Raw genomic sequence first — 22,792 nt, 5'->3', positions numbered from 1 at the left:
AAAAAAAAAAAAAAAGAATACCCCTTACAATACAAGTTCATCATCAATACAGTGCAGTGTAATATGCAGGTATTGACTTCAGTGTTTTCATTGTTAAAATTTTCTGAGGTAGTTGCTAAGTAGGCATGAGAATAAGAAAACATTTTCACACAGAGGGAGGCGACAGTTCTTGATGCAGTTGAAGCCTTGAAGCCATAGTCTCACAGTTTGCTGAATGGGAAAAATGTGTTCCACCTAATGGATCAACTGTGGCAGGGTAAAGTGCATGAGAGTTTAACATGCTACTACTCAGCCATATGTTCCCTGGATTTACAAGCTGCTGGGACCATTATCAGCCACTGGGCTCAAAGAGCCCTCTCATGAGGAGCCCTGGAAACGACCAGTGCAGCTGCTAAGGGTCTAAGAGTCTGTTTTAATGCACAAAGCAGTTCCTGTTTCCTTCAAAATCCCTTCTACAGAATGAGGCAGGCAAGATTCGTTTGCTCCCAAGCACTGGAGGGACTAAAATTGTGTAGGGCCAAGACCCTGATGAGGGTCTTCTCATCTGTTCAGGCTTGTTTTTATTTGATGTATTTTGCCCAACATGATTGAATCATTTTTCCCATTTACTATAATAAATCCGTATCAGTTCCAGTTCTGTCTCAATTGTGTTGACATTAAGGTACTAAAAAGCTGATAAACTTGCTGAGATAACACTGTCACAGGTCCAGTAAAATGCCATGCTGTCTTACAAAATTGTTCAATATGCTTAATGTGTTTTCACCCCCCTTAGCATTTTTGCAGATTTGTCAATTGAGCCATTCAACAAATATGAAAACACTTCCTATAGAAAAGCAAATGGGTATCATATCATCTCAGAGGTGGTTTAAAAAAGGGGAGAAAACTGAACCAAGAAATTATAGCTGAATAGCTATGAGGTTATTTCAAATGTGGAAGGCAGACTCATAACCTAAACATTTCTTACCCAAAATTCCAACCACTCTAAGATTACCAGGTCTCTTATTTATCTTACACAATGTGTTAAATTGTTTTTCTTATTTATTAAATAAATAGGAGAGACAAGGATGCCTGAAGAGTGTTTATAGTGAGTAAAGCACAGGCCTAAAATACAACTGAATTCTGATGCTGAGACACTGACTAGAGAGAAAAAATATCCTTTACAGTGAAACCTCAGAAATTAAGATTATTGAGGAGTGGTTATTCTAACTGAGAAGACATCAAGATATTTGTTTAAAAAAAACAAGCAATTTTATTACTTTAACTTACATCAATATCCTGACTGGGCTAGGATAACAAAAATATTATCCCTTAAGTGATATGCTATAGTGAATAGAGAATAATTTATAATATAATCAGGTTCATGGTAGTTTAACCATTCCTCCTATAAATTTGTTTATAAGCATACTAAAATTCTTCTTTGCACTAGAAGACAAAGCAGGAAATCTAGCTCCCGTGTCCAAATTTCTAAATTTCAAACTAGTGGCGTATCAGTAATTCCAAGTTCTTCAATAAATGGTCTAACATAAAACAGAAACAAGTTCATGTTGTTCCAGTGTGCCATCACTGACAGCAAGACCCTCTTTTTGAACCATGCTGTGCTACCCCTTGGTGAACTGTGCTCACTTAGACTGGAGGAAGAAGGGATGGGGTAATGATGAAAGAAAACGTGGAGAAGAAAGGCCAAGAAAGGAAGAGAGGGAAGCAGTAGAAAGTGGAGAAGGGAGAAATGATATATTTGCAGTCACAGGTCTCCAGGAAAATAATCTAAGTCCAGTATCATAGTTAAGTATCAAAGAGTGACCAATCACAAAAACTATTGACCTTCTTTCTCCCAGGGTGCTATAAAGATAGGGGAATTAATGAAATAAATATTCTTTACAGCTCCCCTGCCATAAACTTAAAGTGATTCTGGACAAGGTTAAGTCAGTACACCTTTAGCACAGTGATTATAAGCATGAGTTCATGAGCCAAGACTGCCTGAGTTAGAATCCTGGCTCTGCAACTCTCTAAGAGCAAAGTATTTCACCTTTTTGTGCCTCACTTTCTTATCTGAAAAATGAGAATAGTACCTACCTCATAGGGGTGGCTGTAAGGATGTGGATAGAGTATAAACACAATACTCTTAGAACAGTACCTGGCACATAATAAAAGCCATATTGTTAGATATTATTATTATTATCCAAGCTGTCTCATTCTCCAGCCTCTCAAAAAAGCGGGGGGGAGTTGAAAGTTTTTTCATCTTACAGCCTACAGATTTTGATCATTTTATCCCTTCAAATATGACCTGTTAAGGGATAGGATGTAGGGTGTGTGTGTGTGTGTGTGTGTGTGTATGTGTGTGAGACAGAAAGAGTGTGCACACAAAGTTAAGGATTACTTCAAGGCCTGAGCCACTAGAAGGGTTTTTAGGGGGCAAATATAGAATTTTGTTTTATACATGTTAAGTTTAGAGTGTGTATTAGACTTTTCTTTTTTTAGAGACAGGGTCTTGCTATGTTGCCCAGGCTGGCCTCCTGGGCTCAAGCAAGCCTTCCACCTCAGCCTCCTGAGTAGCTGGGTGTACAGGGACACGTGCCTATTAGACTTTAACAGTGATGTGGAGTAGGGAGTGGGACATAGAAGTATGCAGGAGTTCAAGGGAGAGGTATAGACTGGGGATACACATTTGGAAGTCAACAGCATATAGATGGTACTTAAAGCCAGGGCAATACTATACTTCTAGTGGCTCAGACCTTGAAGTAATCCTTATCATACAATTATTTGTATACTAATTCAAATTTTAATTGAATTCCATTTAAATCCCATAGTATTTGTTGAACCTTAACTATGTTTTAGGTATTTTATCAGATCCTTTGGATACAGACCAGCTCATCTATTCATTTAACAAATATTTTCTGGATGCATGTAACTCTGTTAGGCACTGAGAACCCGGCAGTGATCAAAACGGACATAATCCCTATTTTTATGAAGCTTTCAGACTGATGGGAGATATAGATATTAATGAAATAATCACATAAATGTAATATGTAGTTAAAATTATGATACATGGTATAAGAAATTATAATGAGGAAAGTTATTTAGATTGGGGGAGAGGAAATCATTGGAAAGTTTTTCTGAAGGAAAAACATTTAGGTTGAGGTGAATTTAAGCCATTTTATAACATATATAAACCCTTCAAGAAACTATTTTTCAGCCTGTACCATTGTGAAAAATTGGCTTCCCTTTTGCTCATTTATTTAGGGATGAATAATATATTTGACAGGTGTAGTGTTTAAAAATAAATATAAGATAAAGTTTAAAATATATAAAAAATAAATATAAACCACTACACACCAATTAGAAGGGCCAAAATCCAAAACAATAACACCAAAATCTAGGGAAGATGTGGAGCAACAAGAACTCTCATTCATTGCCACTGGGAATGCAAAATGGTACTGCCACTTCAGAAGACAAGTTTGGCAGTTTCTTACAAAATTGAACATAATCTTATCATACCATCCAGCAATTTTGCGCTCCTTGGTATTTATCCAAATAAGCTGAAGTCTTATGTCCACACAAAATCCTGTACAAAAATTTTTACAGCAGCTTTATTCATAATTGTCAAAACTTGGAAGCAACCAAGATGTCCTTTAGTAGGTGAATGGATAAATATAAACTGTGGTACATCCACACAATGGAATATTATTCAGCACTAAAAAGAAATGAGCTACCAAGCCATGAAAAGACATGGAGAAACCTTAAATGCATATAACTAAATGAAAGCCAATCTGAAAAGGCTACTGTATGATTTCGACTATATGACACTTTGGAAAAGGCCAAACCATAGAGACAGTAAAAGGCTCAGTGGTTGCCAGAGGTTAGGGGAGGGGGAGAAATTAATAGGAATAACATAGAGGATTTTTAGGGCAGTGAAACTATTCTGTATGATTCTATAATGGTAGATACATGTCATTTTACATTTGTCAAAATGTATAATGCCTTATTCACATGGTAACATCTACTCTTCCTCTGACTCAGCTCAAACATCACCTCTGCTATGAAGCCTTTGTTAAATCCCCTAGTAAGGATGTTCCTCCTCTGTGCTCCCACAGTACTTTGTTAATCTCTCACACAGTACTTCAAACCTGCTGTAATTATTTACTTACAAATCTGTTCTTCCACTATAATGTGAGCTTGAATCAGAGGCTATGTCTAACTCATTTTTATATTCCCAGCATCTAGGACATAACAGACACACATTTGTTGAACAAATGAATGAATGGATAAAGATCAAAGACTAAACTATTCATTCCACAAATATCTGAGTGCCTATAATGTGCCAGGCTCTGTTCTAGTACAAGAAAGTAGCCCAAACTTTTTGTCTATAAGATGATTAGAACCCTGAGCACAGGGTTCTAATTTTAAACCTCTTTTAGCATCTTATCTGTACAAACTTCCAAATAAGCCACTTGCTTATTTATTCATGCTTAGGAAAGAACCACTTGCCCATGTTTAGAAGTGAGTGGCATTATGACAATGAATGGCAGTGGGAAAGCACAATGCACTTATTCTGTTCCCATGAAAGTGTACTTTAAGAGTCCAGTCTCCATTTCATAGTTACATTCTCTTTATCATTTTCTGGAGAATGTAACTTAAAGAGTTGACAAAGAGAAAATAGTAATGACGACAAAGCCAAAGTGATTCTGCCAATAAATACTTTAATGAGAACCGAGGTCTGTAACATACATAGCAGTAACCGCCCTGGCCTATGCCTTCTGCTCTAGCCCAGGTCTGGGGCTAACCAACTTCATTTAACTCTCATTTGGAAAGAAGGCCATTTTCAATGTCACCCATCAGTATCCATCTTCATAGAAGATACCAATCTGGGGCCAGAGTCTCAATGTTAACACTTCCTTCCAGGGAAAAGTTAACATGGTAATACAAGCACATAACAACTTTGAGCCATCCTATTGTTCTTCCATCAGGAGGCGTTTAGGAGACCAATGGTTCAGTAAACACTTATAACTTTGTCAAAATACATCAGAACACAGAAAACGGGGAAAGAAGAGAGTAGAAAGGCTGGCAGGGCTGGGCTCGCATGTAATTCAGTCCTTAGATTTGAAGCCTCTTGAGCTGCTCATATGTAATAAAAAACTGAGGAGTAAGTCATGGAAGATCTCTGGGTTGATACTGAAAGCCAAACCCAATTCTAAAATTGTGTGTTGCATTCTCTTAAACTAAGGTCTGTGCTATTCTAAGTTTCATTTGCTTGAAAGTCTGTTTTAAAACAATACCTGTCAAATCAAGCATACCTCGAATGCCTACCATGTGCCATTATAATTGTTGGCATGCAGCGATACAAACAGATTAAAACTCCAGTATATACTTACAGTCTTCTGGGACAAACAGGACACACACAAACACAAAATAACCAATAACGTTAACAACAACATATAATTGAGTGCTAGAGTAATTGTTATAAACATTAGGTAATCAGAACAATTCCAAAGAGGGCAGAGTCTCTCTCAGCCTACAGACCCCACCCAATAGGGCAGGGAATTATTTTTCACCCCTGCAGTGCTCACAGCTATACACACACCACCACACACAGTATCCAACACATGGCTCTGCACATAGTAGGCACTCAAACACAGCTAAAGTGGAAAGATTCACCCATGAGGAAGGAGCCCTACTTGGCTGTGGATTCCTTCACCCCATGAATGTTCTCTATCCTATTATTATTTCTCAGCTACTTTGGTCCTATAGTTAGTGGTGGGAAATCTGGACCATCTCAGCATGGACTTTCCCGTGGGCATCTCCCATCAGGGTTTCTAAAAAATTCATAGCCCCTTCCAGATTGGCTGCATTTGTTGTCATTTTGTTTTAAAGAGGAAAATTTGACACATCTTTTCTACTCCCTTTTTTAGTTGGTATTAGCCTCCAACTGAAAGTTGTTTCTTTATTTAATTCCACCCTCAATGGTCACCAATAAGATGCTTGAGTTTCTCACTTGCCTACAAGGATTTAATGATCAAATTTTCCTTCCCATAGCCTAGAATTACCTGGGAGCTTGAAGCATTTGCTTTCATTCTGTTGGTTTCTAAAAGGATACAATGATGTTCCAGGGGCCAAGTCGAAGCCAGTTTGGCCAAAATCCTTTATAGAGAGCAAAAAAGCCCTCATGTTTCCACATCTGAAGGAAAGATATAACAAGAACAAAAAAAAACAGAGTGAGTTCCCCTTTGTCTTACATTTGACAATCATCTTCTACCTCCACTGCAAAGCAACTTACGGCTCCTTGAATGGTCTTTTTTCTAAATATACATTTTGTATTTGTATGTAGTCTAAATCTATCCACCATTCAACACATATTTACTGAGCACCTACCATATGCAAGGCACTCTTCTTGATGCTGGGAATACAGTAGTAAACAAGACAGAAAAAGTGTCAGTGGTGGCCAGCCTCCAAGATGGCCCCCGGTGAAGCCTACCTCCAGTTCTTCATGCCCTTGTGCAGCCCCGACCCTACAACGTCTCAGGATTCGTCTGTGTCACCAATGGAATATGGTAGTAGTGAACATATGTCACATCCATTGCTAAATATTTTATATATAAGGCATCTGCCTTGTTCTCTGTTGGATCATTTACTCTGGAGGAAACCAGCTGCCATGTCATAAAGAGCAGCCTACATGGTGAGGAATTGAGGCCTCTAGCCAACAGGCACCAGGGATCTTTGAAGCAGATATCCCGCCCCAGTCAAGCCTTTAGATGACCGCAGCCCTAGCTGACATATGGACTACAACCACATGAGAGATCCTAAGCTAGAATCACTCAGCTAAGTTTACTTCTCAATTCCTGGCCCACAGAAACTGCAAAATAATAAATGTTGTTTTAAGGCACTGAGTTTTGGGGTGATTTGTTACATAGCAATAGATAAGTTATACAGTCCCTGCCCTCATGGAATGTATGTTCTAGTGGGGTTGACAAACAAATACACAAGTTGATAAACATTCTATCCAAAAATGATAAGTACTACAAGGAAAACTAAAGCTGGGTAAGAGAATAGGAGTTGGGCAAGTCACTATCTTTCTCTGAGTCTGTTTCATCATTGTAAATTCTGTGTAACACCATGGCCTACCGCATGGGAATGCTTTGAGGATTACATGAGAAATAACGTGAACTGCTTTGAGTTTTGGTTTCCTACTTTATACAATGGAGTCCTATACATACCAACCGAGTGGTCATGAGAATTTAATGTCAAATTATGCATGCCAAAGGTCATAAACTGACAGTGTGTGCTGAATTCAGCCAGCAGAAACAGCTCATATATAATGGACAAATATCTATTAAGTAACTACAATGTGTTAGGCATTCTGTTAGACATTGAAAAATTTATTTTGCCTTTCCACTGGTGAAGTGAAACCCATCGCTGTTCTAAAAAATGGATATATTTGGATAAGACAGTAATATGAAAAGCCGGTTTGTAAATATTCCTTATTCCATCCAGTAGATTAAGAATACTAGAGATAATTATCCTTACTAACCATTTTTGGTGAATAAACAGTAGCATGATAAGGGCAATATTTATGGAAACATAGTGGTAATATACTTCCCTAAGGGATCTTTAGCAAATGCTGAATGTCTCAGACCAAAACTAATGTTGGAAAATTGTGAAAAACATCCAAAATAAAACCCAGATACAGATAACCTAGAATTATAAACTGTTAAATGACAAAGAACCTCTGAGATACAATCCAATCCTATTACCTCTTACCTGGACTACCACAATAGACTCCCAGTTGGTCTAAAATCTTCACCTAGAAGCCAGAACAATCTTTTAAAATTATAAATCAGATCATGTCACTTTCCTGCTTAAAGCTCTTGAATGGCTTACTGGTGATTTCATTCTAATTCCAAATTCTCTACAATGACCCATAAGAACCTACATGATTTAGCCCCTACCTCTTTCCAGTTGCATTTCCTACTAGTTTTTCCTTCATTTACCACACTCAGCCATGCCAACCTTCTTTCTAACCCTTGAACACATTTACCTCATTCCCAACTCAGGCCCTTTGTAACTTGTTCCCTCTTTATAAAATGCTTTTCTCCCAGCTGTTCACATGGCCACTTCCTTCCTTCTTATTCATGAGTCAGATCTCAGCTCAAACATCACCTCCTCACAGGCTTTTCCTGACTACCCTAGCTGAAGTAGTTCCCTACCACCAAGTCACTATTTCAATATCCTGTTATTTTTTTCATAGCATTTACTTCTATCTGCAATTATACTGTGTATTCTTTGTGTTTTTATTATCTGTCTTCCTCAACTAGAATATAATCTCCAAGAGATCAGGGACTATGTTTGTCTTGTTCACCATTACATCTTCACCACCATCTCACACAGTGTCTGGCACATTAAAGTTTCCAATAAATGAACACACAAATACAGTCAAGAGTCTCTAACACTCCCGTGAGCCATCTGAATCATTATGAATCTTCAAAACAGTGACCAACTTCTTCACAACGTTAGAACTGGGGGGCACTTTTTTAGCATGAGACAGCTGTGTGAAAACAAACAAGAACTTCTATAGATAAGCATAGGAAACAGGCTACTTCATGAAGTTATATAGGCTTGTTCATTCAGTAAATAATTTGCTGTGCATAAATTGATAAACAAGATGCACATAGCTCTGCCTTCATGGTATTGAGAGTCTACTGGGGCAGACAGATATTAAAAGCAATTACAATAAAATTTCACAAATGTGAACAAAATGTGATACAGCCATACAGTGAAATATTATTCAGCATAAAAAGGAACTGCTAATACATGTTATGACATGGATGAACATGGAAAACATTATACCAACTGAAAGAAGCCAGCCTCAAAAGGTCACATATTGTATGATTTCATTTATATATATGAAATACCTAGAAGAGACAAATCTATAAAGATAGAAAGTAGATTAGTGGTTGCTTAAGGCTAGGGGGATGGGAGAGAGCAGGTTAGAATGAGAGAGAACTAAAGGGTTTCTTTTTGAAGGTCATGAAAATGTTCTAAAATTGGTTGTGGTGATGATTGCATGTATCTCGTTTTTTTTTCCCTCTGTTGCCCGGGCTAGAGTGCCGTGGCTTCAGCCTAGCTCACAGCAACCTCAAACTCCTGGGCTCAGCCTCCCGAGTAGCTGGACTACAGACATGTGCCACCATGCCCGGCTAATTTTTTCTATATATTTTTTAGTTGTCCAGATAATTTCTTTCTATTTTTGGTAGAGATGAGGTCTCGCTCTTGCTCAGGCTGGTCTCGAACTCCTGACCTTGAGCGATCCACCCGCCTTGGCCTCCCAGAGTGCTAGGATTACAGGCGTGAGCCACCGCGCCCGGCCGCATGTATCTCATTTTTTTACTCAACTTCATTTTTTAATTTCAGAGTATTACGGATGTACAAACATTTTGGTTACATGAATTACGTTTGTACAGTTTGAGTCAAAGTTATGTGTGTCCATCACCCAGATAGTGTGCACTGTACCCGTTAGGTGTGAATTTACCCATCCCCTACTTAATTTCTGTTGAATTTTACTACCATATGTACACGAGTGTTGATCATTTAGTTCCAGTTTAATAGTGAGTACATGTGGTGTTTGTTTTTCCATTCTTGCACTACTTCACTTAGGATGATGGGTCTCCAGTTCCATCCAGGTTGTTACAGAAAGTATTAGTTCACATTTTTTTATGTCTGAGTAATACACCATGGTGTACATATACCACATTTTATTAATCCACTCATGTTTTGACGGGTAATTGGGTTGTTTCCACATCTTTGCGATTGTGAATTGTGCTGCTATGAACGTTTGTGTGCAAGTGTCTTTTTATAAAATGTCTTTTTTTTCCTTTGGGTAAATACCTGGTAGTATCTCACTGTTCATACTAAAATACTAAATGCCAATTTGAATGAGTGAATTTTATGATATGTAAATTAGTCCTCAGTAAAGGTATTTTTTAAAGATAAATGCTATGCCACAGGGAGTACAAGAAACCATGTACATATAACCTAGTCAAATGGTCAGAGAAGGCTTTTGTGAAAAAGTAATGAGATCTGAAGAACGACTAGGAACTAGCCAAGTGGTATTTAGGGTATTGCAGGGGGTGTCTAACAAAGTATATGGCATGAGTGGGGAAAAAAGAAAGTCTAGCATTGGAAACTGTTGAGTACATCTGGAATGTAGAATAAAGGTGATAGAAATGTGGCTGTAGGAACAAAAAGGGGTCATACAGAGCCTTGGGTCAATGAGAAGGATTAAAGGATTTTAGATGGGGATGACAAGATGAGATGTGCAGCTATTTTTTTCTATGTCAGAGATAAATGCATGACTCCATTCACCAAAGTGTTTTGGGACACTTAAGGATGAAATGAAAAATAATAAAGTATGATACTATTATGTATAATGACAATATAGAGCAAAGCCATTTTAAAGAATTTTAATAGTAAGTACATGAATCAGTGAGAAAATGTTAAATACTTAAAGGTTACCATCAACATAAAAATTATGTTTCTGCAGATACAACACAGCATAGTGATCCTAAGTACAAACTTTGGAATCAGACAGAACCTGGATTATGTCATGAGTAAATTACTGCTAACTCTGAACCTAAGTTTCCTCATTTATAAAATGGGAAAGGTAATATCTACTCCACAGGGTTGCTGTGAGAGTTAACGGATATACTCTACGTATAGTGTCTGGCACATAATAAGCATTCAATAAATGCTAGCTATTACTATATTATTGTACCTTCTATCTCCTCTTAGCCAATCTTCTTGAAAGAATGCTTTATACTTGTCTACTTATCCTTACTTCCTATGTATTTATCTATCTCCTTCTATTAGAATTTAAGTGTCATGAAGGCACGGACTGTTTTGTTCACCAATATATCCTCACCACCCTAGAACAGTGCCTCACATATAAGACACAAACTCCTTTTTTTAATTGAATGAATGAATGATTTAACACACTCCTCAATGCACAGCAATCTGGCTATTGCAAACATCAATTCGCCAATCCTCCTCTGGAAAATATTAATCCAACAGACACTTTACAGTCTTTATCATACTGGATCTCTCTATTATATGTGGCATTAAATAACAACTCATTCCTTCTTAAAACTCATCACTCCCTTGGCTTCCATGACACTACTCTCTCCTAAGTTTCCTCATATCTTTTGAACTGTTACCTTTTGGTGTCTCCTGGTTCCTCACCTGCCAAGCCCTTAAAAATTGGTATTCCCCAGTGTTCTTTCCTTGGCCCACTGCTCCTCTCCCTACACTAGTGATTGTCAAATGTGGAAATACCAAAGGGGGCTTTTGTCAAACTATACTTTCTAGAGTCTGAGAATCAATGCCTCAGTGAATAACTATTACTGGGAAGTTTTACAGTACTCCAGTATGCTGGGAAGGCAAAAAGGTTGTGAACTCCTCTACCTGCACTCCTTGGTCAACTCCCTCCACAGTTCTGTACCACCTGTGTGATAATGACTCCACAGGCTCTTGTCTATATCCATGAAGTCTCTCCTGAGTTAGGGCTAGTATATTCAAATGTATCCACTGGATGTTCCTCGTGCATATCAAACTAAGTGTCCAAAACTATGATGTCTCCCACAAAACCTGCTCCTCCTTCTGTGATGCCTCTGTCAATGAATGCCACCATCTGGTCACCAACTGCAAAAACCCAGAAGTTATCTTTGACACCTCCTTTCTCCCATACCACCCCACAGTCAACCAAATCCTGTTGACTTTATTAACTAAATTATTCTCAACTCCATTCCATCTTCTATATACTCAATGTCATGCTCAAGTTCAGCCCTTCATCCCCTCTTGCTCAGATCACTATAAGAGCCTTCTAATCAGCTTCCCTCTCTAGGTCAATTGTTCTCAAAATGTGATCCCCATACTAGCAGCATCAGAATTTCCTAAGAACTTGTTAAAAATGCAAATTCTCAGGTCCCACTCCAGACCTACTGAATCAGAATCTGGAGATGGGGCCAAGCTAATGGCATTTTAACAAGCCCTCCAGGTGATTCTGATGCATGTTAAACTTTTAAGAACCCCTGCTCCAGGATTATCCCCTTAGATTAGGGGTCTTCAACCTGAACACTGCAATCACCTGAAAAGTTCTGAAAATATTGACACCTAGGTCTTACTCCTTAGGTTGAATTAATTGGTCTAAAGTAAAGAAGGGATCTGTGAAAGTTCCCCAAGTGATTCCAACGTGCACCCAAAATTGAGAACCAGTGTCATAAATTCCAGTCTCCACAAAGCCAGAGTTATTTATTTAAAATGCAAATCTGACCTGATTAAAAGCATTCTCTTTTTTTGTTGTTTGTTTGTTTCATTTTGAAACAGGATCTCCGTATGTTGCCCTGGTCTCAAACTCCCAGGCTCAAGCGATCCTCCCACCTCAGCCTCCTGAGTACCTGGGATTACAGGCATAAGCTACCATGTCCAGCTCTAAAAGCTTACAATAACTCCCCATCAAGTTACTAAAAAAAAGTCCAAGCACCTCACTATAGCATTCAATACCCTTATAACTTAACTAACACTTAGCCACCAATATGAGGAAGATATAATAGTGTAGAGGTTAAAAATGTCAGTTTGAAGCCAAATGATCTGAGTTTAAATTCTAGCTCTCCCACTTACGAGCTGTGAAAACCTGGGCAGGTCACTTATCTCTCACTGCTTCAGTGTCTACCTCATGGGGCAATGGTGAGGATTAAATGAATGAATACATCTAAGTCTCATTAGGATAGTTCCTGACACACAATAAAGCACTCAACAAATGTTTTTTTTTTTTGTCTTTTTTCTGTTTACCTTTTCTTCTCTACTCTATGGTGTAAACAAATGTTAGTTATTATTCAAGATACCACCACCTACAAGGAGTGTATCTCAAACTTTCAAATTGGGCTAAAATTTCCTTCCATAGAACTCTGAGTTTATCACTTACCAGGCTGCACTGATTATCTGTTTGTATACATACAGTACTTTTGTAATAGCTATAATTTCTCTGTAACTACTAAAATGGTGCCTGATATATAATAAATGTTAAACAAAACTGATACTAGCAGAGAAACCATATAGCAAAATTACGTTTTAGCCCTAAATTTGTTTTTGTAGCAGTAGTATCACCAGTAATTGCATAATACATTTGTGATATTCAGTTTCCTACAAACATAACAGCAGAAACTTGCAAAGCCAAAGTGAACAATAGCACGACCTTGAACCGAAATCAAGTACCAGGGTTCGTTTTTTTTTTTTTTTTAAGTACCAGGTTTTCTATTACATGGCCTCTGTCTTATCTGAAGTGGGCAAATAGGGATATATTAAGTCTTTTCTATCAATAATTCTACATGGTACTATTAATAAAGTATCCTGTATTCTCAAGCACTTGAATTGGAATAATAATATTAAGGACCACTCACCAGATTGCCAAGGAGACAGCTTTTTTTTTTTTTTTTTAACCTGGGAATGATTCTGAGAGGCTACTAAAAATATGCATAATGATTCTTTCATCTTCAGAATGATATGTAGCAACTAATAATAAGACTGAAAGGTCTGAGACATCAAAGAAAACTAAAATGTACCCCAAATCCACAATGTGCATACCTTCAAAATACCATCCAAAGTACCCTTGTAGAGGTCCACATGTCCCACGATTGCCCTCTGGTTCATCATGCGAGTTCGAACCACATCAACTGGATTGGAGGCCAGAGCCCCGGCCAAACCGCATGTAAAGCTGGAACTAAAGATGAAACTGGCACTAAACTTTGAGAAGATAGATTCCCCCACTTTCACCCTCTGCCCACTTAAACAGAAATTAGGCCAACCATAAATGTATAATAATTCAGATCCATTAGATAAAACCTGGTGCTTGCCCTTTCACTATGACCTAAAGAGAAAGGAAATCTATACTAGAGAAACACCATTCAAAGGTTGTCCCTTCAGTTTTCAATCTGAAACTTAGCCTCTTTCTTTCTTTTTTTTTTTTAGCCTCTTTCTTAAACGAGACAGTTTATAAACCTAACAAGATCCCTAAGCAGGAAATATCACACACCATCTATTAGTTACATAAAATTTTTAAACCACCATATCAAATGCCAAATGCATTTGAGTAGCAAAATGTCATAAAGGTTGCAAGACAAAGAAAATGTAACATGAGATTAACAACAGTCTTCAGCCAAAAGCTGTGCTCTAGTTTCACAGACCCTATAAAATTTCACCCTTTTTTCTCATTCCCATTGAGAAAAGTTTGCTTTCTCATACAAAATTAACCAAAGCAAATAACAGATGTGCTTACTAGATATAGAGGCTGTGTATGAATACATGCAAATTCTATAGACCTCTGGTAGGCTGCTGTATTAGACACTGCTCCCAAGGACCCAAATACCATACCACCTGAGATCTCTGTGAAGTGTAAAGTGTTCAGAAGGTTTGAAGTTCTGGTGATAGGAGAGACAAGGGTATTTAGGCCATACGTACCAGTTGTCAATTCCACTTGAGGACTTCAGTAAAAGAGGTTTGCTCAAAATGCTGGAAATACAGAATGAGCACAACCTATCCTACTTACTTACATGAAGTGAGTTAAAATTGTGTCGCCCATCATTCCTGACAAGATTAAGTGTTTCTTGGTAATATCATAGACTGGTAGCTCTACTCCCACAACGATAGCAGCACGCTGAGCAGTTGGGACCACACCCTATGAAACACAAGTGACATTAGACACCAAGGAAATACAAAGGGAATGACATAAGTCTTAAAGTGAACAAAATAGGTCAGGAGTTTAAAAGTGCCAGAAAAATCCAAGTCTGAAGTACAGAGGTCACTCTTTCAAATCAACGACTAATACTGGAACACTCATAAATTCCCAATTCACTTGCTATATTAAAAATAAAACAATGATATGACACCCAAAGCACAAGAGACAAAAGAAAAATATAGATAAATTGGACTTAATCACAATTTAAAACTTATGTGATTCAAAAGACACCACCAAGAACACGAGGAGTCAACCCATACAATGCAAAAAAATATTTGCCCATCATATATCTGCTAATGAACTAGTATCCAGGATATATAAAGAACACTTATAACACAACAGTCAATTAAAAATGGGCAAAAGATCGGAAGACATTTCCCTCAAAGAAGATATATGAATGGCCAATAAGCATATGAAAAGATGTTCAACATCATTAGTCATTAGGGAAATGCAAATCAAAACCATAATGACATACCACTTCATACCTACTAGAATGGCTATATTTTTTAAAAGTAAAAAAACAAGTGTTGGTAAAGATGTGAGAAATTGGAACCCTTATACCACTGGTAGGAATGTAAAATGGGGCAACCACTATGGAAAACAATTTGGCATTTCCTCAAAAAGTTAAACAGAATTACGATATGACCCAGCAATTGCACACCTAGGTATATACCCAAGAGAATTGAAAACATGTGTTCATGTAAAAATATGTACATGGATGCTCATAGTAGCATTATTCATAATAGCCAGAAAGTACAAAAACCCAAATGCTCATTTGGGGCTGAGGGGATAAACAAAATGTGGCATATCCATACAATGGAATTATTATTCAACCATAAAAAGAAATAAAATATTGATACATGCTGCAACATGGATGAACCTTGAAAATAGTATGTTGAATGGAAGATGCCAGTCACAGAAGACTACATACTGTACGATTGCATTTATGTGAAATATCTAGAATTGGCAAATCTATAGAGACAGAAAGTAGAGTAGTGGTTGTCTAGAGCCAGGTGTGGTGGCTCACACCTGTAATCCTAGCTACTCAGGAGGCTCAGGCAGGAGGATCGCTTGAGCCTAGGAGTTCGAGGCTGCAGTGAGCTATGATGGCACCACTGTATACCAGCCTGGGTAACAGAGCATGACCCCGTCTCTTAAAAAAAAAATTAAAAATAACATACCACAGGGACAACTGCTTTCTGGGATAACTGTTATATTAAAGTGTTCAATCATCTCTAAGTTCCCAAACTCAATATACTAAGTGGAAACGATGTAGCTGTGCTGAGATGCTTGATTCTGCTGATGTGGCTAGCCAAACAGTGCCTTCTCTTTGACTCTTCTGCATGTTTTACTCTGTTAAAAAGGGTGACCTTCACAGAAGATTAGTTTGGTGAATAGTAAGGCTCCAAACTGGAGCCCACAGGCTGAAATGAGGCCATAGACATGTTTTGTGTGGCCCACACAGTGTTTCTAAGATTGAATAAGTTGTCAACATGTAAAAAAATCAGGATATTTCACATAGAAACCCAGCTTCTCTTGAAAGGCCAGAATATTTGGCCACACTGGGCACACCATCAGTGCATGGCAGCAAAGGGCTGGAGCTGAGGAGCAGCTGTCCTCTTTCAACAGGGCTAGTGCTCTCCAGTTCACCACTGTCCCCACCACACTACTGTCTTTCCAACTCTGAGGTAAGTGCCGGTTACACTTTGTTATCGTACTTGTGCTGTTTTTTTTCTTACAATGAAGTTAGGAAGAAAGTAAAATGTTTCCAGTACCCATGTTATTAATACAATCAAAGCAGGAAAATAAAACAGACTAAGAGAACCATGTGTTTGAAGATAAATACAAACATATTTCTTTGTTGAAATGAAAAAATATTCCTATATTTGTAATACACAAATAAAACATGTCAGTCTCAACAGAATTCATAACACAATGTATTTTGCTTCTTTTTTTTTTCTTTTTGAGACAAGGTCTCACTCTGTCACTCGGGCTAGAGTGCAATGGCATCATCATAGCTCACTGCAACCTAAACTCCTGAACTCAAGCAATCCTCCTGCCTCAGCCTCTCAAATAGCTGGGACTACAGGCATGCACCACCACACCTGGCTAATTTTTTTTTTTATTTTTTGTAGAGACAGGGTCTCACTGTGTTGCCTGGGCTGGTCTCAAACTCCTGGCCTCAAGTGATCCTCCCACCTCAGCTTCCCAAAGTGCTGGGATTACAGGTGTGAGCCACCACACTCAGCCTGTACTTCACTTCTTTATGTTACGTGCCTAAGTCACGTAAGTAGCCTGGATCATAAAAGTAGCTATGTTCACTTCCTCAAAAATAAACTTATTATTACCATATAATCTAGCAATTCCACTTCTGGATATATACCCAAAGGAACTGAAAGCAAGGTTTCAAAGGGATATTTGCACACTCATGTACAGCAGCATCATTCACAATAGCCAAAAGGTATTGTGAATCCAAGTGTCCATCAATGGTTGAATGGATAAAGAAAATGTGGTATATACATAAAATGGAATATCATGCAGCTTTAAAAAGGAAGAAGATTCTGACATATGCTACCACATGGATGAACCTTGAGGACATTATGCTAAGCGAAATAAGCCAGTCACAAAGAGACAAACACTGTATGATTCCACTTACAGGAGGTACCTATAGAGTAGTAAAATTTATAGAGACAGAAAGTAGAATGGGGGTTGCCAGGGGCTGGGGAAAGGAGAAATGGGGAGTTGTTTAATGGGTATAGTTTGAGTTTTGCAAGATGAAGAGTTCTGGAGGTGAGTTCCACAACAATGTGAATGTACTTAATACTATTGAACCATACACTTAAAAATGGTTAAGATGATAAATTTTAGGTTATGTGCAATATACCACAATTAAAAATAAAAAATAAAGTAGCTGTGCTCTCCTGACAAATCTCCAATTCTACATATTGCTCTGTCTTTTGTCCCTTGGTATCAGTTTGTGAGAAAGTTCTAGTTAATTCCATCTTCTGGTTTTAAATTATACTAATCAAGAAAGTGTACCCTGCTGCTATCAAAAAGTAAATCTCAAGGATCATGAATGGATGTGAAGACCATTAGGTAAAAGATGATTAGATATCAGGATATATACATGCTGCTAGACTATCACCCCACAGATTACTTGCTAAATGCAAAGGGGGAAAAAACTTATCTTTTACAATGGTGAGATCTGGTAGACATCATCCTATCAAGTAATCAAATTTGACACCACTAGTCATGGGACAACCTAACATTATGTGCCTCTTGTTGTGATGAAATATGAAATATACAGCATCACCTATGAAGTTCTCCTACCATAAATGTTTAACATGGATCTAATCAAGCCAACGGACCCAACCTTCAGTTTATTGGAAATACAGGGGATAGAAGACCAAGTTAAACACCACAAGGAAACGTTCTCTAAGAAAACTAGCCTGAAGCCGGGCATGACATCCAGCACTTATTGTCCCAGCTACTTGGGAGGCTGAGGTGGGAGGAGTGCTTGAGCCCAGGAATTTCAGGTCAGCTTGGGTGACATAGTGAAACTCCCATCTCTTATAAAAAAAAGAAAAGAAAACTAGCTTGGTCTCATCAATAGAGGAATTTTTAATATGTACTGGATATTAGGTATTAGGGACTTATTGTTAATTTTCTTAGATGTAATAATGGTATTGTTATTATGTAGGAGAATATTCTTATTCTTAGGGAATGCACAGTGAAGTATTTAGGTGAGTGCTATGATGTCTGTAACTTACTTTCATATAGTTTAGCTTAAAAAAGAAAAGCATAAATATAGCAAATATGGTCAAACTTTACAGTCATTTAATCCAGGTCATGGGTATGTAGTTCATAGTTCTACTCTTTCAATTTTTCTTTATGTTTGAAATTTTTAATCATAAGTTAAAGAAAATTACAAAGGAAGAAAAATAGCAAAGCTCTTGTTTTTATTTAAAAGACTATAATGGATTTCCCAATTCTACCCTCTGTATGTTCTACTAGTAGCCTTATTAATATTACAATATTTAATGATTAAAAGTGGATTAAAAATTACTGCAACGATGACAACAAAAAGGCAAAGTATAGATAGAAGACAAAGATAATATGACAAAATGTCAACAGAAATTATCTCTAGGTGGTGGGACTGCTGGATTTTTTTCTTTTTACTTTTCTGTATTTTCTCAATATTTTATACTATCTTCTACTTTTTATAAGGTTAAAAAAGTTTGTTTTAGGTAACAACTTTTGAACGTAAACACCACAGAGACATATATTGCTATGTTAGTACAGAACTGGCAAAAATAAAAAAACACTGAAGAACTAAATTCACTGTGAATGTAAACAAACCAAAATGGCTATCTCAAATAATATAATAACTTTCCCCACATATACAATCCCCAAATGTTAAGCAGAAATAAAGACCACTGATAAGTTTTGGTCTTTTCATAGGTGATGAGGAGTTTCTTACCCTATTATAATTCACAATTTTATGGCTTTACATAAAAAAAAGTTTTCTTTGCAAATTCTAGAACAGATAGCATAGAACACTACCAGGAAAAGGGTACTTACTCTCCACAGACCCCTGGTGCCTTCCTGTTGGTATATATCGATGAAGCTGCCAATCATGCTCCCTTGGAACAGGCTTCCTTGAGCCTGCATCCGAATCTAAAACAAGAGGTGAACATTTTGTTTTGACAGAAAGAACCAAAATGAGATGTTTTACTCCTTTAAAATTAAGAAAACAGTATTTGGGAATTATCAGAAAAATCTCTATTATGATGAAATTAATAAGTTAAACTGTATATAGAAAGAACGTAATTTATGTCAAAGTGTGTTTTATAAAGACGATTTTCATCACATTCGTCATACTAAGTCCATCATTTCTGAAGTTAGAAAATTTGGGGAAAAGGAAGAACGAATACTCAACAAGTGTAGAAAATGATTTATTTAAAATATGATTAGTGGAAAATTAGAAACCTAAATATCCAAAAACAACAACACAGATTGGTTACATAAATTATGATATATCCATTTAATGAAATACTATGGAGCCATAAAATTCTGTTAGACAATATTTGTTGATATTGAAAGATGTCAAAAATTAATTTCTAAATATAAAAAGGTTACTAAGTAGTATATGTGTCATTTTTATTAAAAACATGTAAGCTTAAATATATCCCTAAACACCAGGAGACTGGAGGTTCACACACATCCAAATATTGACAGTGGTTTATGTCTGAGTGGTAAGGCTACAAGTAAGCATTTTTCTCTGTTTTTTTTTTCTGCTTTCCATTTTTTCTACATTGAACATGCATTGCTTATGTAATTATAAAAAGCAAAAAATGTTTTAAAATGTAATTTTATGCTTACAAGACCTTAAATTGAGTTTTATTTGTAAAAAGCATGGTATTATATTTGCCAAGTGGTCTTTAGAGCTACAAGAAAGGAAATACAGTATTAAATAGTCATGTAAAAGATTTGGTACAATTTCCCACAGACTCCAAACACATATAATCAATCATAGGAGTCAGTCACTAAATGCTAGTGCCCAAATGTATGCCTGATTTTCATGAAGCACAACTCTAGCATTCAAGATTTCAATAAATGTCCTTGGTAAGTCATGTAATAGCAGCATGCTTTTATGCAGAAAGTCAACTGTTACTACTAAGAGTTTTGAAATAAAAACCTAAGCCCAATAAATCGAGATACAAACTACCATAAAGACTAATCAAAACTACAAATACCCTATGGTAAGTAGAAGATGTCTTTAAGGAGGTGATTCCTGAGCATGACCAGGACTAGAGTGAGGCAAGTGAAGTACTTTCCTTAGGTGAGAAATGTAAGGGGGCACAAAATGCTCAGTAATCAAAATAAATAGTATCTTCATGCAATATTTTCAAAAAATCCAAATCAATCCACAAAAATCCATGATGGATCAAATATCAAAATTTTAACTAAAGCTAGGATTCAACAGAGCCAACATTAGGGTGAGGTGAGTAAAATGAATTATATAAAATTTTTATATCTGGTTTATTATTAGTTTTTTGCATTAATTTTGATTTTTTGAAAAATATTACATAAAATGTTACTTATATTGATTATTGAGTTTTTTGGTACCCTCTTACATTTTGTACCCAAGGGGAGTGCCTTGCTTCTTTCACCCTAGGTCTGCCACTATTTCTGAGCATAGTCTTGAAGGACAAATTTACCAGGAAAAGGAGAAAAGGCATTGCAGGAAAAAAGAGAGCTACATGCATAAAAGCAAAGAAGCAATACGTAGCAGATCAGATATGGATTTAGATCACTCTGGCTTCAGTCTGGAGATGGGTTGAGAAAGTACACACTAGTGTGAAAAACCAAGTTAGGAGGCTTCTGAGACGAGGGCCTATAATAGGAATGGTGGGGAAACAACAAATTTAAAAAATATCTATGAGATCTACAGAACTTGATACCTGATTCAATACTAAAAGGAAATAGAGATAGAAGAACCAAGGATGATCTAGGTTTCCAGTCTGGATGACTCACTAGATCTGGCTGGGTAGTTGTGGTAGATTACTAGTTGTCCCCCAACATCTATCCTCCCCTTCTTCAATAATTAGAGTTTTAATTGGGCACATGGTCCCCCAATTAGAGACATTTCCCAGCCTTCCTTTCAGCTAAATATAGCGATGGAACTAAGTCCTTCGGAATGAAATGTGAACAGAAATAGTGGTTGAAACTTCCCTGTCTCTTGTTTCATAGGAAATTGCCTGTATTTCAGAATAGCCAAACAGCCCTGCTTAATGAGAAAAAATTCTTCCTTGCAGAAGAATTCTAGCTAAGAAACATGGAAGGAATGACAGAATTAGAAAAATCACCATTTTGCAGCCTCCAGTGAAATAACTGATTCAGGTAATGGTCACCAACAGAGGAAACCATTAGATGAAGGGTCAACAGGAAACTTTACAAAGGAGGAATAAGGCTGTCACACCGGAAATTTACTGATCAATCTTAACATCCCTAATATTGGGACAACCAAATATCGTATGCCTCCTCACATGACTCAGTATGACCTTTACAGGTACCTTCCATTTACAGAAATAGAGGGTTTAGAGGAATAAGTTAAATGACCTCACAAAGAAGCAAACAGACAAATCCAGAACTTGGGAATTCTACAGGACAACTGATCCAGTTTATTCAACAAGTTAATGGTAAAAAGGAAAAAAAAATGTGTGTGGGTGGCAGTGGGGTACTTTACAGTAAAAGGGACTTAACAAACATAACTATTAATGTAATGTATAGACTTTGTTCGGATCCCAAGTTAAATAAATCAACTGTAAAATATATAAGACAGTCTGGAAATTTGAACATAGATTATCAGATGTTACCAATGAATTATGTTAATTTTGTTAGCTGTAACAATGGCATCATGGTTATGTAAGAAACCATTCCTTTTATGACATGTACATTAAAATATGTTAGGGGAAATGAAAATATCTGGAATGTTCCTTAAAAGAATTCAGAAAAAAGGAATAATAAAGCAGGTATAGCAAAATCTCAGCCATTGAATCTAGGTGATGCATACAAAGATGTTCACTGTACTATTATTATTCTCTACTCTTTGGTATGTTTGAAATTGTTTATCAAAAACTACATATTTAAGGCCGGGCACGGTGGCTCATACCTGTAATCCTAGCACTCTGGGAGGCTGAGGCAGGAGGATTGCTTGAGCTCAGGAGTTCAAGACCAGCCTGAGCAAGAGCGAGACCCCGTCTCTACTATAAATAGAAAGAAATTAGCCAAACAACTAAAAATAGAAAAAATTAGCCGGGCACGGTGGCGTGTGCCTGTAGTCCCAGCTACGCAGGAGGCTGAGGCAGGGATCACTTGAGCCCAGGAGTTTGAGGTTGCTGTGAGCTAGGCTGATGCCATGGCACTTTAGCACAGGCAACAGAGTGAGACTCTGTCTCAAAAAAAAAAAAAAAAAACAAAAAGCTACATATTTAAAGATTTAAACTGTTAACA

At 37.2% G+C, this 22,792-nt stretch overlaps 1 protein-coding gene across 3 annotated transcripts in view; it reads right to left on the bottom strand.

Moving 5' to 3' along the window:
• Positions 1-4,677: 4,677 nt before the first annotated feature.
• Positions 4,678-22,792, bottom strand: part of SLC25A14 (solute carrier family 25 (mitochondrial carrier, brain), member 14) — a 33,068-nt gene continuing 14,953 nt past the window's right edge. For all 3 annotated transcript variants that reach the window (XM_012653270.1, XM_012653271.1, XM_012653272.1), the window contains 5 exons: positions 19,358-19,453; positions 14,592-14,716; positions 13,627-13,762; positions 6,092-6,172; positions 4,678-5,133 (listed from right to left, as the gene is read on the bottom strand). In XM_012653270.1, coding sequence (XP_012508724.1) covers positions 5,092-5,133; positions 6,092-6,172; positions 13,627-13,762; positions 14,592-14,716; positions 19,358-19,453 — 480 coding nt within the window. In that variant the 3' untranslated portion in view covers positions 4,678-5,091. The remainder of the gene's footprint in view (positions 5,134-6,091; positions 6,173-13,626; positions 13,763-14,591; positions 14,717-19,357; positions 19,454-22,792) is intronic.

The sequence above is a fragment of the Propithecus coquereli genome, unplaced genomic scaffold (assembly GCF_000956105.1).
Source record: "Propithecus coquereli isolate 6110/MARCELLA unplaced genomic scaffold, Pcoq_1.0 Scaffold42, whole genome shotgun sequence".
NCBI lineage: Eukaryota > Metazoa > Chordata > Mammalia > Primates > Indriidae > Propithecus > Propithecus coquereli.
The sequence above is the reverse complement of the archived record's forward strand: the minus strand, read 5'-3'. Positions and strand labels throughout refer to the sequence as shown.